Source organism: Hippocampus bargibanti, linkage group LG01 (assembly GCF_051943395.1).
Source record: "Hippocampus bargibanti isolate YZ-2025 linkage group LG01, ASM5194339v1, whole genome shotgun sequence".
NCBI lineage: Eukaryota > Metazoa > Chordata > Actinopteri > Syngnathiformes > Syngnathidae > Hippocampus > Hippocampus bargibanti.
This window is the reverse complement of record NC_142734.1, coordinates 13,481,304-13,499,461: the sequence shown is the minus strand read 5'-3', so window position 1 is coordinate 13,499,461 and position 18,158 is coordinate 13,481,304. Positions and strand designations below refer to the sequence as shown.

Sequence of the window (18,158 nt, the reverse complement as noted above, 5' to 3'; positions counted from 1 at the left end):
CGCCATTACACTTCCGGGTTATGCCGATTGCCTGTCGAAAGAGGGGAAAAACAGAAGCGAGGTAAACGTTTCAATCGGTCTCGCGGTTTTAATGATTTATGAAATTAATCTGTCGCCATATTTGTAACGTAACCTCATTCATGTTTTTGTGTGTGTGAATGTTAAAGTCTATTAACTCGTTAGCAACCATAGTTTGTCTTCAAGAGCACCTCTAGAACATCGAGAGCAACATACTACTAAAATCATTTGCTTGCAACTTCCACACTCGGCAGATAACATTTTGGCGACGTCGTGGGTTGCTTTATTGAGCAATCTTAAACGTCCCACAAGTATAAATTTTAGGCATAAAGGTTTTTGTCACTCGTATCGTTTGAAATGACAAAAGGCTTGTCTTTGTAAGTGATTGGGGGAAAGTAAAAAGAGCACCGATGATCGTGATCAGTCCGTAAAAGTAAAACGTGCAGAATGACGTTAAGGGTTTTAAGGTAACGATGTTCACTCGTTTTCCCCCCTGAAAAGTAAGATAGGGTATAAAATGAGTGGGGGTGATGGACCAAGTAAGAAGAAAAAAAGGTATAACTTTCATACAGAATGCGACCAGGACTTTTTTTCCACGATGACATTTTCAAGGTGCGTTTGTCTCGTCTGCCAGTTATCAAAGTGATCTCAGATAATGGCACAAAATATACATAATCATGTTGCATGGTGAGTATAGTTTTTGCTTTTTGAATGTTGCTGTGCCGATGACCATTTTGTGTTTGAGTCGTTTACTGAGCGAGTTGCTTGTTCTGTAGCCACAAAGAGGCATAAGTGTTCTTGTGCCGGTCCCAAGCCCGGATAAATAGAGAGGGTTGTGTCAGGAAGGGCATCCGACGCAAAAGCTTGGCCAAAACAAACATGCGAATCAAACCTCTAAAGATGGAGGACACTGATTTGCTGTGGCGACCCCTTGAAGGGAAAAGCCGAAAGGAAAAGAAGTAGACCAGTATTCGAAACTGAGACAAGGGATTGTGTTTTTAATTTGAATTTGAGAGTGCTGAAACAGGAGAATCCCTTTTTTTTCACCAGGTCTGTACCGTATTGACAAAGCCCCCAAGTGTTTCTATCTGGTTTAACCAGCCTTTGCAACGACAGTCACCTGGTTCCTTTCTCAACATACCTCCCATTGCAGAATAAGTGATTTATCATTGATCGATTTTCATACCTATGTTAACAAATGGGTCATATTTCCAAGAGGAAACGTTTGTTTTTACGTCATGTGCATGGAAACACAAATTATAATTAATAATTATTCTAATAGAAATTAATGATATGCTTTGCGGCTGTGAAATGTACATTTCTCCACTGCGAGAATAATAAAGGCAAATCCAATTCAATATTTGTCAGGTACTTGTGGGTCACAAATGACAGATTAAACATTAAATGATAGCATGTGGCATTTGCCTATGTTTCCCGCGCCTTATACAATACTGCTCCTAAGATCTACCCTGTGTTTTGTTGTCTGGCATGTCGCACCAGGTGAATGTGTGTGGATGTAGTGCATGTGGTGAAGCACCATGCCACTGGAGGTCAAGTGGCCATTTCCACAATGTCCAACTTTGGCGTGGAGACTCTCCGGCTCGCTTATCATGGGCCTGGTGGGCTCTTACTCCTACTTGTGGACTAGTAAGTTTCATCCACCGTCACAAACAGTGGTTTGGTTTCAAAGGTGTACTGTAGAATTTTTTGAAGGAATTTCTGGAACATATCTGCTGAATTCCTATAGGAAGTTACATTTGGGTAAGTCTGGAAATATGGTATATTCCAACAATTCATGTTATTTACCTTGGAACTTTTTCAAGTTTAAAAAGTCCCCAAATGTGACAACGGGAGGAATGATTACCCTGAGAACCTTTTCATCACTCGTCAGCCTTATCGGTTTGTCCCGTAGAGCACTTGAACTGCCTGATGGTGCACAACCATGAGGTTCTATTGGACCTGATCGACCATAGGGCGGTCGACACACCCCTCATCACAATTTCCAATCACCAGTCCTGTATGGACGACCCACACATCTGGGGTGAGAGTCAACCTCAAGCAGTGCCGGTACATCAGGAAAGTAAATAAATTGTGTTTATATATGCGCTTGTACGTCTGTATGTGTTTGCCTGCATGCTGGCGGGCGCGTGGCAGGTGTCCTGAAGCTTCGGCATTTGTGGAACTTTAACAAGATGCGATGGTAAGCACACTTTCAGTGTGATAACATTTTTTTGTGTCTTTTTTTGACTGATTTCACTGGTGTTCACAACATTTTATTTATTTTTACAACAGTATTTATTCTAACATGGGGGTGTGTTCTCATCTTATTTTCATATTAATTAGCTACAATTTATGTGATTAAAATAAAACTAATTCTGGAAATAGAGGGAGTTAATGTAATTTTTTATTATATTATTTATTATTATTGTACATGTATGATTGAATATTTATTATAATTGTTATTCGAGCAGGACTCCAACGGCATCGGACATTTGCTTCACAAGAGAGTTGCACTCTCGATTCTTCAGCCGAGGAAAATGCGTGCCTGTCTGTAGAGGTGAAGTAGCATGCATGTCGTCTGACTGTTTTTTTTAATTCAGTTTACTGTTGGTATTTTATGGCCTCTTATTTAGGTGATGGTGTTTACCAGAAAGGCATGGATTTTATTCTGCATAAACTGAACAAAGGGGAGTGGGTGCACATTTTTCCCGAAGGTAGGACTTGAAACAATGTTTTCTACTTGTTTTTCTACTTCTTTCTTTCATTTCTTCTTCCTTTCATAACTTTGCTCCTGCGTTACTTCCGGGTATAGTTCTTATCCCGTGACTGTAAAGTGTCCTTGAGAGTTTTGAAAGGCGCTTAAAAATTAAATGTATCATTATTATTATTAGGATTAATGTGCCATTTAGAATTGACAGGTGTATTTTAAGCAATCGAATATGATGGAAAACCTAAATTAAAAAAGTAGTTGTACATTTGTCATTATTTTTCTTGCAGCACAATATCATTGCAATTGTCATTGGCCTAACAAAGTCTCAGTCAATAGACTTTCTCAATAATAATACATTTCATTTATAATTGCCTCTCAAAACTCTCAAGGGCACTTTACAACCACAGGATAAGTGTTTCTGCAGGATATGATGGGAACCTCCATAGAAGTGTTCACAGAAATTAGCACGACTATTGGAATAGTGCAACATGTCAGTAACACATACAAATGGAACATCTAACAGTATTTCCAGACATTCTCTTTTCTGGGGGAAAAATCAGAACTGCGGATGTGTGCATACCAGAGGATGTACCACAGATTGTTTCGGACGTGTCACTTCTGTACAGCTTATGTGTGGAAATAAAAAAAAGAAAATATTTAATGGATACATTTAGTGGGCTCAGTCAACCAAAATTTCTGCTCATGTAACAGGTAAAATCAACACCAGTGAAGAATTTATCAGATTAAAATGGGGTAAGAGCGTCGCATCACACCCATGTACATATCATGTGACATGTTCTTCCACAAACCAAATGTCATCTTTTAGGTGTGGGACGCCTAATAGCAGAGTGCACCCTCAATCCCGTCATTTTGCCACTGTGGCATGTGGGTACGTGAGATACGGCTCTTCTTTCCACACAAATTTCATGTTTCATTTTCCTTGAGGATGTTTGGATCTTTTTTTCTTTGGTTCATCATAAATGTTAAAAGATCATTGAAAATAAATGAATGAAAAAAATGAACACACCATACATTTTTTCACTATCATTTGTAAAGAATCAAGCAACTTTATTATGGCATAAACAAAGCGTAAACAAGTTTACAACACTCGTCTCTGTGCTCTATGGGAAACAATTTGCTCAAAAAGCTGTTCGATGGGACATGTAACCCTCTTTGTAAACATTTTTATCTGTTGTATCAGGCTTGAGTGATGTCCTTCCCAACGTGAGCCCCTACATCCCCCGCATTGGCAAGGTAGGAACATCCTCCTGAAATTCTTGCTCACTCTCCCATCTCTGAGCGACAGCAGCTTCTGATTAATCACTTATGTGATTCAAGAGAATCACCATACTCGTGGGAAAACCTTTCGTCCTCAAAGACCTCGTGGAAAAGCTCAGAGCACACAACAAGAGCCAGGTGAGGCATTGTTAGGTTATTTGAAACAGTGCTAAAAACCGTTGCTGATTATATTTCCTGTTTTTTTGTTTTGATGGAACATCTACAATGTTCGTGTAACACACACACAAACATTTTTGTTGGACTTGAGAGGTGTTTTTTTTTTCTGCCTTAAATGTTTGTTCCAAAGCTTGTATGTGTGCAATGTGGCATCAGAGACATTCATATGTCCTCTCCATTAATTTATTGCTGCAGATGGAGATGAGGAAGACACTGACAGATGTTATTCAGTTGGACTTCCAAAGACTTAAAGTTCAAGCTGAGGAACTCCACAAATCTTGAACCTGGTACACCTTTACCTGAAGACGTTTCAGGCCATGAACATGCGGAAGGTCATTTTATGACGCAGTGTGCCAGAACAAGCGGAAAATATTTTTATCAAAGGACCTCAATGTGTGACCAGAACTCAAATGTTTTAAAACATGCTGGATGTGACTGAATATTAATTGACATGTTTGATGTTTGAATGTGAGAGACATTTTTCCTTACCATTTTAGGGTTGCATTCTCCTATTTCTTATCTCATCGTTCCACGTTTTATTATTTTTAGCACACATTTATTGTCCTGATCAATGATGGGGAAAAAACTATTTGGCTGCTCCTTCACTCTCACTCATTGTCAATTGCCATAAAGTTTTTTTACATGTAGTCCCTCGTGTGGTAGTAATATGTCTGTTTTCCTAAAAAAATGTAAAGACTCGATACACTTGATCGAAACCTGTTTCCCGAGCTCAAAGTGCTTGCAATCATGAGATGGCCACGAACAGCGAGGACCCAGTTTCCAAAAGCAAGTCTTTGCAAGTTAGTGTCTTTTCAAACCACTTTGGCTTGAAAATAATCATTTTAGAAAATGCTAACTGGGAACTTTAGTTTCTGCATGGAAAGAGAAAACACGAAAGGATCATTTTTCAAATTGTTTTCGGTATTCCAAGAAAGCAGTTTAGTGAATGGAACCCAATCACAGTTTCAAGAAACATTGCAATGATAGTGATTTTGCGATAGTGATTTTGCAACAACCTTTAACCCAAAGCCACCTTGCGGCTGACCAAAGTATTATTGTGATAATACGTTCTTTTATATATTCATTTATTTGTTTTATTTCGTTTGTTTTAAATTTATTCTGAGGGGGCGGGGGGACAAAGACTTGACAGTTGCTCGAACGAGTTTGCGCAGTGACTCCATCTCTTCATCTACTGCCCGTGACGTCACACGCTGGGGTAACCGAAGATGGCGACGACCCGGGCGCTCCACTTTCCTCGCATCTCGACCGCCCTCTTCGTCCTGCTGCTCGGCCTGCTGGGGCGCTGCGAAGAACATGTGCCGCTCGTCTTGTGGACCCACCTGTGGTGAGTCCATGTTTGTTTATTTATGGCATGTTATTTTTTGCTGCAAACGACCGAGTGTAAGCCACCTGACACCTAGCATCTTGTGGAGAAAAACACTCAGATGTCCGCCGCGACACGCTTAAATCGTACGCGCGTGCCATTCCATTAATCGTGCAATTGAGTTTGGATGAATGTTTGTAAATGATTGGGAATGAGTCCTACCACGAGGCCACTGTTAAAATTGAGTGCACGACTCAGGTGCATGCGTGTGGGTGCGCGCGTGCGTGTCAGTGACGTGCGGTGAGGTTCATGGCTGGTGAGGCACTGACGTCATCATAGTCAGATTTACAAACATGAACTCTACAGAGTAGTTTATTCACCATTTGATTGGCAACAGTTAACGTATTTTGTTTAAAATTTCATGTCAGCATTTTTTATATATACAAACTAGCATAGAAAAAAATAATTAAAAAAAAACGTTTTTATCGTGTTACTTTTAGTCCATGCGCCGCTCCTTCTGAAGAAAGGCATCGATAACTTCTTTGTAGAAGCCTTCCTTATCTTCGGTTTTAAAAGTTTCTCTGTCTCAACGGAGATGACTGCCAGTGAAGAAAGTCGTGCTTGATCAGTCCTGTTCCGACTGTATGTTTTCAGTGCTGAGAATGACAATCTCGTCTACTTCTCCAGCAACAAATGGGGCTGCACCGATCTCCTTTTTAATGTCATTTCTAATGACATCACCAACTGCTTCAATTAAATCGTTCTGTATTCTGTTTCACAGGCTAGAAAATATAGTGGATGTCCCAAAATGACTCGCTAGCCTGTCATCTTTCTGAGCGAAAGCATGTAATAGTTCAACATAGTTGCCACGATGAGCAGAGCCCTTACTTTCATCATTTCCACGAAATGCCAGCTGTTGTTTGGCAAGGAAGCAGGTGGCATTGATGAGATCTTTTAAAATCTCCCGGTTCTCCTTTACCTTAGCATTGTGGATGCTGATGTTGAGTCTTCGCTCATTTTTGATGAGGCTCCGTTGTAAAATTTTCAGGTCACAATATCCCATTTGAGTCCAGACATTGTCACAAATTGAGAACAGAAGGCAGGAAAAGCAGAAAAGGCGGTTTCTTGCTGGACATCCACACAGCGAGCCTTTTCGATTATTGTGTCCCGTTGTCTGAAGCAAACCTTTTAGCTCCGGTGTTGGTCTTCCTTTAATTATTACCTCCTGCTTCGATTGAAAGTCCAGTTTAGAAAATTTTCAATTTAGATATGTAATCCTCCATTCTGAAAGTGAGGCCAAGCAACACGAAAAAATGACTGCAGGGTTGCACTTTACTTGCTAACTGTTTACTGTAGCTTTCTGTCTCTAATTCTATTATTCTGCAGACGTGGAGTAAGAAGTATCTCTGGAATCACAAGCGCCCCCTGCCTGTCATGAGGCGGGAGAACTGTGTGCCTCACCTACGCACAGCGTTTTGATAAAAATAAAACAAAATAAACACTGGAGTACAGTGTTTATAATGTACAATGACTCTACATTATACACACCAGCTAAACTGTAGAAATTTAGTTCATATACTAAACGTGTTTGAACCCTTTAATAGCGATATGCAGAAGGACAGCAATGCGGTCTCACTGCAGAGCAAGCCATTACAGTAAGCATAGTGATTGCGCAATCCATAGTGAGGATCAGCCGGCTGGTGCCTCACTGCTCGTCTCTACTTAGTATTTGAACGGTAAATGTGAAAATTCAGCGATTTAGAAAAAAATCCTAAAACGGTGAAGTTAAATGGACAAGAACTTTAAAGTACAAATCAATAAATACATATAACTGTTTAATTTATTTTTTCATTTGATATTTCCATGACAGCTTTCCATGATGACAGGTGAGGCACTGCCTCCCCTGCCTCCACTGACTGCACGTCACTGGTGCGTGTATATATATGTGACGGGTGTCACAACAGTGACTGTCTTCATCTCCACGATGCTGCCGTATTAATGAGACCAAACGCGTGGATGTGTCTTTTTATTTCTTTTATTTCTGCAACACAGTATGGCAGAAGGGATGGGTAAAGTCGCATGGGTTTCGTCTTGTGATTAACCTGAATCTCCTCGAGATTGTTCTCAAATGCAAAACATTGTAGATAACAAAACAAAATTAACAACGTGTGATCGTATAGTGGTTATTTACAGAAAATGAGAATACAACACAGGTTCACGGTTATTTACATGATGTCCCTGAACGCATCATACGCAGAGACTCGGCAGAACACGCGGTGCGCTTGCAAGGGCCACAGTTCAACCCGCCACGAACATTCACGGGCAAATGAAACACTACACAATAAACTAAATATTGTACAATAAAAACGAAATGAAGCAATTATTACCTGCAACACAGTATGGCAGAAGGGATGGGTGAAGTCGCATGGGTTTCGTCTTGTGATTAACTGCGCAATAGAAAAGCACTATGAAGCACATGTGCTTCAAAGTTCCACTCGACAAAACGTGAAGTAAATAATGACACAAAAAGTAATCTGGACTCGAAATGAATAAGGGAACTAATTAGATAACACTAGACAGTACAAAAGGGGAAACAAAATAAGATATTGTCATGAAAATGCGCGTTAATCGTGACCAACAGAAAATTGCGACTCACACTGAATCTCCTCGAGATTGTTCTGGAAACTATGGGCGGGACATGGTGCCACACTGTGCGCCGTTGCGTCACTTCCTTCATAATTTAATAATCTAATATATATATATATATACATATACAGTAAAGTCTTGTTATATCGCTATTCAAGGGAGTCCGAAAAAATATCGATATAACCGGGACTATCGATATATCCGACCCTGTTTGCATGTAATTTTCTCCGTGCGTGCATAGAAATAGTATCGATATAACCGGGACTATCGATATATCCGATATCGATATAACGAGACTATACTGTATATATATATATACAGTAAAGTCTCGTATATATACCTCGTTATATCGGGACTATCGATATATCCGACCCTGTTTGCATGTAATTTATCCGATATATCCGATATCGATATAACGAGACTTTACTGTATATATTTATATACAGTATAGTCTCGTTATATCGATATCGGATATATCGATAGTCCCGGTTATATCGATACTATTTCTATGCACGCACGGAGAAAATTACATGCAAACAGGGTCGGATATATCGATAGTCCCGGTTATATCGATATTTTTTCGGACTCCCTTGAATATCGATATAACGAGACTTTACTGTATATATATATAATGTGTATGTATATATATAATGTGTATGTATGTGTGTATGTGTATCTATTTATATATCTGTATATATGTATATGTATATATACGTATATGTATGTGTGTCAGGTTTGTACAATACCAGTTTTGTAACTAAATACAATGGAAAAAACATGCGTACAAAATAGCTTCCTTCTTTTATTAACCTGCATAGAGCTACTACTGACAAGAAAAAAATATACATTTGTAAATATTATTCCCAAATTATCGTTTTTGATCCCTTGTGAATGAAATGTGTTAACACATATTGTAGATAGACAATAAAAGCATACCGTGCTAAACAATACGATTCCATTATATTTGCGGTATAATACGGTTATTTTTTTTTTTTTTTTTTTTTCGGTTTTGCACGACATTCTGAATGGTAAACATTTGAAATTCTTTTTTTTTTTTTACCCCAAAAGCAAATGTACCTTGTTGTGTTCCAACATGCACAGTCATCCAAAACCAATGGCATTTTGAGTTGTCTCAAATTCATCAATGCAAAAATGTATTTCCCTGTTTTGATGGTCTAATATGAAACCGGACACAATTTTGGTGTAGGAAAGAATCAAGCATCACACATGGGTTAATTGTGACAATCCTGCTTTTCCTACTCTCATTCTGATCATGGATCTTCTACAGGACTCCCCAAGCCAACCAGCCCCTCCCTGCAGCCGGTCACATTGTGGAGGAGCAGCAACTGAGCGCTTACCTGGACAAAACTCTCCACACCGGCCCCCGAAATGTGCTGCTATTTCTTCAGGACAAGGTATGTGAATTTATTGATTATTTTCAAGCAACAGTCAGTGTCAAGCAGTCAAATTTTATTTATGTAGCAACTTTCAAACTGAAAAGTGCAACTGTAAGTGCTGTGCAATTAAAACTTCTAAATGATTACATAAAAAAGGACCCCCACCGCCCATCAAAAACACACAGATTCATACACCCACAAGCCCAATAATAATAATAATAATAATAATAATAATAATAATAATAATAATAGTAAATAATAATAATAGTAAATAAGTATAAAGGCTTGATTTGAAAAAAAAAAAAAAATAAAAAGTTATTGAATGCTGTCTTTTTGACTTCTGAGTAAAATAATTTCTTTGTCACTGTACTTCTTTATTTAATTTTTTAATTTAATTGTTTTAAAAGTTACAAGTGGAACCACTGAATCATTAATAATATCACATAGTGCAGGTAAAATGTCAAAAGGAGAGATATTTAAAATCTAAAAAAAATTGCAGCCATCTCAGAAGTTTGGTTGCTTGACCTCACTGCTCTCACCGGTCTTCCCGCCAATTAAAACCGGTAATGTCTACACAGTAGTTGTCTATCGTAGTCATGTCAACAACAGAAGACATGCCAATGGGCAGGCCGGAAATTATGTCCACGTCCAGCGTGTGTCCTCTGTTTTAAGTCTGTTGCGAGATATGCTAGTTATTAAAATTCTGTTGGTATGTAAAATCAATTCAAAACTCAGAAGACTCACTAATAAAAGAAGCGTCGTGGCCAAATGTTCAAAAATAAATATCTGCTCAAAATGATTTCCTCCTCTTTTACCATCCCGATTAGAAAATAAAAAAAATGAAATATAGTGAGCAAGCCTTGTTGAGAATAATTGGACCATCTGCGCCAAGCCATGTCTCTGATTAAAGAATACCTTCAAGATCGTGAAAATCAGGAAATTTATAATATATGTGTTTAAAAGAGAGCGCCCGTTCTGCACGGCGAGATACATTTTTGCAAGTCTGGTCATAGTTGCAATGAGAAATGCCAACATATACAAAAGAGTTCCTGTTGTTTTTCCTCCAGATGAGCGTGGAGGATTTCACACTGTATGGGGGAGCTTTCGGAAATAAGCAGGACAGCGTTTTCCCCAACCTGGAGGTTGGTTCAGGTTTCTACCACTTGGGTGTTTTATTGCTATAACTTTCTGTTAACTGTGCAATTGCACTTTGCATTTTGTATGTAAAAATACAATAAAGTCTCGTTATATCGATATTCTCTGGAGTCGGAAAAAATATCGATATAACCGGACTATCGATATATCCGATCCTGCGGCATGTAAATTTTCTCCTTGCGTTCATAGAAATAGTATCGTAATAAGCAGTACTATCGATATAACCGATATCGATATAACGAGACTTTACTGTAATTAGATAAAATCACCTTTATCAGTCTCACAATGGAGAAATTCACAGTTATGAAAGGGAAGAGGAAATGAAATAAAAGAAGTATAAGAAGAAAATAAAGGAGATGCTGTAATAAGAACAATGTTGACAATTAAAATTTTAGACATTTAGAACCAATTTTCCCTCATTTTAAACATGAATCGAGCGCTGTGCATTCCATCATATTGGATTGGTTAATTTGATAACTTTTACAAGACTCCCAGATGTATGCCCTGGAAAGGATAGGAATGAAGATCAGTCGCAGCAAGACGGAATATATGTGTGTGAATGAGAAGGATCCATGTACAAGAGTGATGCTACAGGGAAAAGAGAGAAAGAAGGTGGAGGATTTTAAGTACTTGGGGTCAACTGTCCAGAGCAGTGGAGAGTGTGGAAAAGAGGTAAAGAAGCGTGTCCAGGCAGGCTAGAATGGTTGGAGAAACATGTCAGGTGTGATGTGTGATAGAAGGGTTTCTTTCAGCTGGGATGAAAGGAAAAGTGTATAAAACAGTGGTGCGACCAGCCATGATGTTTGGACTGGAGACAGTGCCACTGAAGAAAAGACAGGAAGCAGAGCTGAAGATGTCGAGGTTTTCTTTGGGAGTGACCAGGTTGGATAGGATCAGGAATGAGTACATTAGAGAGACAACTCATATTAGAGGCTTTGGAGAGAAAGTCAGAGAGGCCAGACTGAGATGGTTTTGACATGTCCAGAGGAGACAGAGTGACTATGTCGGGAGAAGGATGCTGAGCCTTGAACTGCCAGGCAGGAGACCGACCGGAAGACCGAAGAGGAGTTTTATGGATGTTGTCAAAGTGGACATGAAGGTAGCTGGTGTGAGAGAAGATGATACACAAAACCGGGTTAGATTGAGGACACTGATTCGCTGTGGCGAACACTCAAGGGAAAAGCCGAAAGGAAGAAGATAACATTCCTGACAACACTTGAAATAATGAAAAGCAAAGTATCATATAGTATTTCCCTTAAAGGACAACCGACATCACTTTTTTGTTTCTTAACTGACATCAGAAAAACGTTTTATAGTATGCAACATATCCAAAACATGCAGTATGATATTTTTAGTCAAATTCAAAACACACAAAAAAATTACTTAAAGTGTCCAAAATCTGCAAAAAAAATGAACCCGGAAGCGGCCAGTTTCAGAAGGTCCCGCCCCTTTGTTCGTGATGTCACCCCAAGTCATCTTGCCTTGCTGGAGAATCAAAACAATGGCTTCAGATTCGGAGAATATGCTTCCTTGTTACTCATCCAGTTATGAATATGATTCAAATAGTTCTGAAGAAGAAAGCATACATGTTTGCATTTGATTAAATAATTTATTCCGTGCCATTTTGAGGCAACATTGGGGGGAAGTGAATCACCAAAAAAGAGGCAGAAAATGGCGACCTAGCTCCGTGTGAGGAATTAATCAGCCCGTTTCCGCAGGCTGATAAATTCCTTACATGGAGCTTGGTTTCTTGATAATTGCACTGTGTATAGTTTTTTTTTATAAAACGGTTTTGCACATTTACATTTACACAGTATACAGTTGACAGTTTTATTTTGTTATGCTCAGAATATCTTGTTTTCTATCCTTTCACCCCCCACCCCATCCCCTTTCAATTGCTGCTGTGGACTGCAAATTTCCCCATTGTGGGACGAAAAAAGGTTTTCTGATTCTGATTCTGGTCGCGCTCTTCCGGCTCTTTTTGGTGCAACATGACGTTTTCAGACCAAACAAGTACAGCAAAATATATTGACGTGATGGAAGGACTGCTACAATGTGTCCTTTTTTCGGTCAGGTGCGTTCCTTCAGTGACGTCACGTACGGACTCGTCACCAACTCAAAAACAAGACTTCCTGAATATTCAGCGCGAGTCTTAAAATGTAAAATATAGCTATATGCGGTGGAATCTTTGTAAAATACGCTCAGTAGAAGTCGTTTGAAGCGATTTTACAAATTATGGACACAACTTGTCCGGAGACGTCAGTTGTCCTTTAAAGAGGACATGGAACACTGTGCAGGGTTTTGAGTGGCAGATGCTAATATCGTCTGTCTGTTGAAGAGTGCTCTGAGGTTATCGTCGGCCTCCCTGGTCCTTCCGACCGTGTCCTGGCTGGGCTCCAATGCTGTGATTGGTCACTTGCAAGAGCAATTGGAAATCTCCCCTCTATACATGGACCCCGACACACTCAGTCAGCTCACACTCAACGCCTCCTCGCCGGCACTGCTCGTCTTCCGACTGCCCTACTACATCGGGTCAGTTCACTAGATACACCCATAAGCTTTTTGTGCCAAGTAACTTTCAGACTAGATGTGTGTGCAATTCCATCATTTCCTGCAGCACACCTGATGGTCACTCATAAAATCTGTGCGTTGTTTGACTGCCAGGTGTGAAAATGTGTCATGGTTTTGCTTTCAGGTCGGATCTAATGTCTGTCAAAGACGTTCTCAGTGGCAACGGTGAGTCTTTCTTCACTCAGGCTTTAAAAAGGGCATTGCTTTAAAAATGTCCGGCCTTTTAACAAACGCGTTCTTGTTGCTTCCTTTAGACGAGGTGATTGGCCAGGTTGTGAGCGTGATGAAAAGTCAGACTGTTCCCTATACAGCCATCTACACCGCACTCCACCCTTCTAGGGTGAGTCCATGTTGCCAAACACTGTAGTGAATTCAGATTTTAATGAGCAGTGACAGGTCATGGTGGTATTTGAGGAATAGCAATCGATCACAGATACACAGATGACCTCTTTGGCACCTCAGCTTTCGAGCATGTGACTTGGACATTTTCCAGAAAGTTGCATCTCCTTAACCTTCAGACATTCAGTCAGGGAGGGACAAAAAGATTCTTCTTTTCAAATGTGTTGTTTGGAACATATCACAATGAAGCAACATAGTCTGTCCTTCTCAGTTTACGCTTTTTTTCCCTTAACCTCACGGCATGTCCACATCGAATTCCGTTAAGCATTCCATTGAATGCTTTAGGCATTGCTGACTCTTGGGGGAAGAAACGGTGGTGAAAAACAGCAACAGGAATCACAGTATGGCGGAAGGAAAGACAGAGCAACAACAAAAAAACAGTAACAGTACTCGTGCGTGTGTGTGCGTGCGTGTGGGGGGGGGGGGGGGGGGGGTTGTTTGCAGGGCTCCCAGTTGCTCTCCATGGAGGCTGCGCTGGTGGGTGGCCGCTCACTGCTGCAGGCCAGGGGTGGTTACAGAGATTGGGAGCGCGAGAGGCAGCGCAAAATGAACGAAAAGGCTCGCGTCTACGCTCCAGTGGAGTTTAAGGTCTCCCGTTTTTTTTTTCATGGATTTTCATGGAATTAAGGATTTTTCAAATTTTCATGAACGTTTCTCCGTAAAATTGAGGGGGAAAAAAAATCACCAAATTTTAATTGGTGTGTATGTACGTGCATGGGCAGGAGAGTGCGAGCAGCTGCATCCTGTTTTGGGCTAAAGGTCTGTCAGTCAGCATCCTTCGCAGCGGCCGCTGGGAGTCGCACGACCTCACCCCGTCCACCTTCGGTGATGGCGTCAGTCCAAAGCTACACGGTTCCAGTTGCGAAAAAACCAAAGCAAGGTAAGGCAAAGTTATCGGCACGTCTTGACTTTTTTTTTGGACAAGTCTTAACTTCCTAGGGTTGTTATTCATGAATTTGCCAATATTTTTTTCTCTATTGAACCTATTTTCGAGAACACTCAGCAATGTATGACTCTGGGTGTCTTTGCCAAATGTTGGAAGGGGCAACCTTTCCTCTTCTATAGTACTTTGTTTTTCAAGTCTGATCTAATGCAGCCATCCCATCTATCTACTTGTACAAAAGGGTTTTATGCATTATTCAAGCAACAAGGGACTGATTTGATTCTTCTTCCTGCTGGTTAAGGAAAGCAAGAGATACACAAAGAGGTGGATTTTTAAACGTGTGAATTTGAATTCCATCATTGTAATTTTTATGGATTTATTTATTTTCAGACTGGCCCTTAACTATGAGAACATTCTTGGACACCGCAACTTCAAACTGACGTGAGTCTGCTTGAAACATCCACATTTTAAATACTGATGGACAAATTAAGCTTCATGGAGCATTAATTCATTCACTTATGCATGGAGCTTCACTTTCCCAATTCTGTACTACTCTGAACTGTACATTCAGACCTCTAAAATGGAACACAATCTGTTCAGGGACGTCAACATTCCTTATCCATAAATTGAAATAAGATTTTTCAGGATGAAACTGCCATCACAATGATACTATAGTGTGCTACAACGTAATAGGCTCTTTTCTGTACCATTCCATACTGTATGACTACGAATGCATTGTTACCTTGTTTATCGTGGTAATTACATTGCAAATACATATAACCATCGAAATCCACAAGGAGGACACTTTTATTTTACCATGATTACATTCGGTGTTTTATTAGACTGAAAAAGACTCTAAATAAACAACTCACAAATGTACATTTTAAACCGCAATATTGCAAGGAACCGCTGTAATACATATATTATGCAACACTATGCTAAAAAAAAAACCAAGTACCCGTATAAAAGCAAAACAAAAAGGCTGTGTGTGTTCGTGCAGCTTTGCGCTGAGCCAGCGCCACTACACGGTGTCAGCCCGTCGCTGGTTCACACTGGATGCAGTGGAGTTGGAGTATGACGGCACCAAAGCGACGTTTAATGGCAGCAGGAAGATTTACGCCCCTGCTGAGTACTCATACCGCTGCAAGTCTGTGAGCAACTTCCAGTGGCCACAGCTCGTCCCGCGTTCACCCAAAGATCCGTCCAATCAGTGGAGGGTTGCATTTGAAGACTTCCAAGTAAGATCTCGTGCCGTGTAACATTTTTACAACATATCCATGTTGTATGCACTGAGTGTTCACATATTTATGTCTGGATACTCCTAATGTAGCATATTCACATCATATTAAATGTATATGTTTCAACTGTATTATACCGCCATTCAGTTTTTTTTCTTGTCAGTGTACCAATTCAAACATTAATCCATCAATCATCTGTTTGTGCTGACAGATTCAAGGTTTCAATGTGAGTGGCAGCAAATTCTCATATGCCTCAGACTGCGCCGGTTTCTTTTCTCCGGGGATCTGGATGGGCTTGATGACCAGTCTCCTCATGGTCCTGGTGCTCACCTACGGCCTACACATGATCATGGAGCTCCATACCATGGACCGCTTTGACGACCCCAAAGGCCCAGCTATCTCTGTGCCACAGACAGAGTAGGCATCCCATCCATCCACGCCCTAACCTTGTTACAATGCTCCTGTCTTTCCATCTACACACACGATAGCATGTCCCTGTTCATGTATTTCACAGGAATTCTTCCACCCTCACCCTCCCTGCCTCTGTGTTTGGTTTGTGGTGTAGACTAATCTCTGCCCCCCACCCCCCATCCACTGTATCCTTAATCTTTTTGTAGTCAAGTAATTGTCATTATTGAGGCTGGGTACACAAATTCATGCTTATTGGAATAATTTAGCCCCACATGGGGGAAGATATCTCATGTGAAATGTTATTTATTGGCAAAGGTATTTGTGATTATTGATGTGTGCGTGTTTGTGTTTCACTGAAGCGAATACATATTGTCTGTAGAAGAGAAGAATGTTTATGATGTCAGCTGCTTTCATGCTGTTTGATGACTGAAGAGATGGTGCTGTAGAGTCAATAAAAGTATCTGTGGAATGAAATGATACTACACGCATGACTTAATTTCTTAGTTTAATCATAGCTATCTATCATAGCTAAATCTATCTCCCTATCTCTGTCTCTACCTCTACCCTCTCTACCTCTCTCTATCTCTACCTCTACCTCTAAATCTCTATCTCTATTTATCTCTATCTCTATTTCTATCTCTCTCTCTATCTCTCTCTCTATCTCTCTATCTCTACCTACCTCTCTACCTCTCTCTATCTTTACCTCTATCTCTCTATCTCTAGATCTCTATCTCTAGATCTCTAGATCTCTCTATCTGTCTTTCTCTATCTATCTTTACATCTCTCTCTATATATCTGTCACTACTGACGATGGCACACTACAGACGATGTGTGTCATCTACGATGTCCCAAATTCACAACCTCCCATCCCTGAGGCACAGCTCCCACACCACTCTCAACATCAAGGCTAATCTCATGTGAGGACCATCCATTGGCACAAATGGACAGAATAACATCACGTCCAGTGTTTCATGATTCTTAGTATCTGGATGCTATCCAGTGACTGCTGTGAAAGGACAGCTGACAACATAGGAAAGTCTGTGTGACAGCTTGGAGAGACAGCTGACAGGAGGGAATAGACCCCACTGGGGCTGTCATGGGCTAGCTACCCATGGTGGCAGTCACCAACGCTGGTTCAGTTTGTTGGAGGCACCCGCTAAATGCTACAGAAAGAATACAAAGAAAGATACCCCTAGAGCCTGCGAGAGCGGGGGCGCAAGATGGCTCAATGACTGACAACACTGTCACCGACCCAGGAACGAACCTGCCTACGAGCAAGAATGGCACATGAGACAACGGCAGCAGGATACTCACTCAAGGTGTGCGTCTGTGGCTGGGCAAAAGTAACATCAGCTATCGGGTTAAAGATCCACCAAGGGAAGAGACAGTGCTTGGGAAAGCAGACACAAGGGCCTCGCATTGACCAATATTTCTTACGAAGTCAGACGTCAAATAAGTCGAGTGAAGCACAGCGACGGGACGACAACCAAAGTTCGCAGAGCGTCTACACCCCTGTCAGGGACGATGGTAATGCACTCACAGAACGAAAGGTGGAAGAGCCCACGCAACCACAGAGACCTCCCAAGGAGGACAAGATCAAAGGGCACAGACCAAGTGTGAAGTGGCCAAAAGCTATCGAGAAAAGAGAGTCGGAAACCGTCAATAACGATCTGACCAAAATCTTGGAGCAACAAGTGGCCACAGCAGAGAAAAAGCTGGAAAATATTGGTGACATCATCTATCACTACGGGGAGGAGCGCTTTGGAGTGTACATCCGGAAAACCGCCAATGCAAGACCACCACCAACCAAATCCAGGAGGCAGCAAGAGATAGACAGACTGGTCAGAGAAAGAAGGGACCTGCGAAAACAGTGGAAGAAGGCCTCTGATGCAGAGAAAGAAGGTCTCATGCTGCTCCAAGGGGATATCAAATGCCGGTTGGCAACCTTACG

At 40.8% G+C, this 18,158-nt stretch overlaps 2 protein-coding genes across 4 annotated transcripts; both read left to right on the top strand.

Annotated features, from left to right (window-relative positions):
* tafazzin (tafazzin, phospholipid-lysophospholipid transacylase) lies at positions 1–4,830 on the top strand. 3 transcript variants are annotated; one of them, XM_088997676.1, is made up of 12 exons: positions 1–61; positions 1,519–1,665; positions 1,732–1,779; positions 1,931–2,059; positions 2,173–2,218; positions 2,490–2,575; positions 2,652–2,732; positions 3,440–3,481; positions 3,555–3,617; positions 3,930–3,982; positions 4,067–4,144; positions 4,379–4,830. In XM_088997676.1, exons 2-12 carry the CDS (start codon positions 1,557–1,559, stop codon positions 4,463–4,465), a joined length of 822 nt encoding a protein of 273 aa, XP_088853802.1. In that variant the 5' UTR covers positions 1–61; positions 1,519–1,556; the 3' UTR covers positions 4,466–4,830. The 3 variants fall into 3 exon arrangements, with proteins under 3 accessions (XP_088853802.1, XP_088853803.1, XP_088853801.1); XM_088997677.1 differs by lacking the exon at positions 1,732–1,779; XM_088997675.1 differs by having other exon boundaries at positions 1,519–1,779.
* Positions 4,831–5,372: 542 nt separating this feature from the next.
* atp6ap1a (ATPase H+ transporting accessory protein 1a) lies at positions 5,373–16,684 on the top strand. The gene is made up of 11 exons (XM_088997674.1): positions 5,373–5,528; positions 9,442–9,568; positions 10,618–10,692; positions 13,044–13,237; positions 13,401–13,441; positions 13,531–13,616; positions 14,120–14,263; positions 14,398–14,555; positions 14,949–14,999; positions 15,559–15,796; positions 16,008–16,684. The coding sequence occupies exons 1-11, from the start codon at positions 5,410–5,412 to the stop codon at positions 16,215–16,217; spliced, it is 1,443 nt and encodes a 480-aa protein (XP_088853800.1). The 5' UTR covers positions 5,373–5,409; the 3' UTR covers positions 16,218–16,684.
* The last annotated feature ends 1,474 nt before the right edge of the window (positions 16,685–18,158 follow it).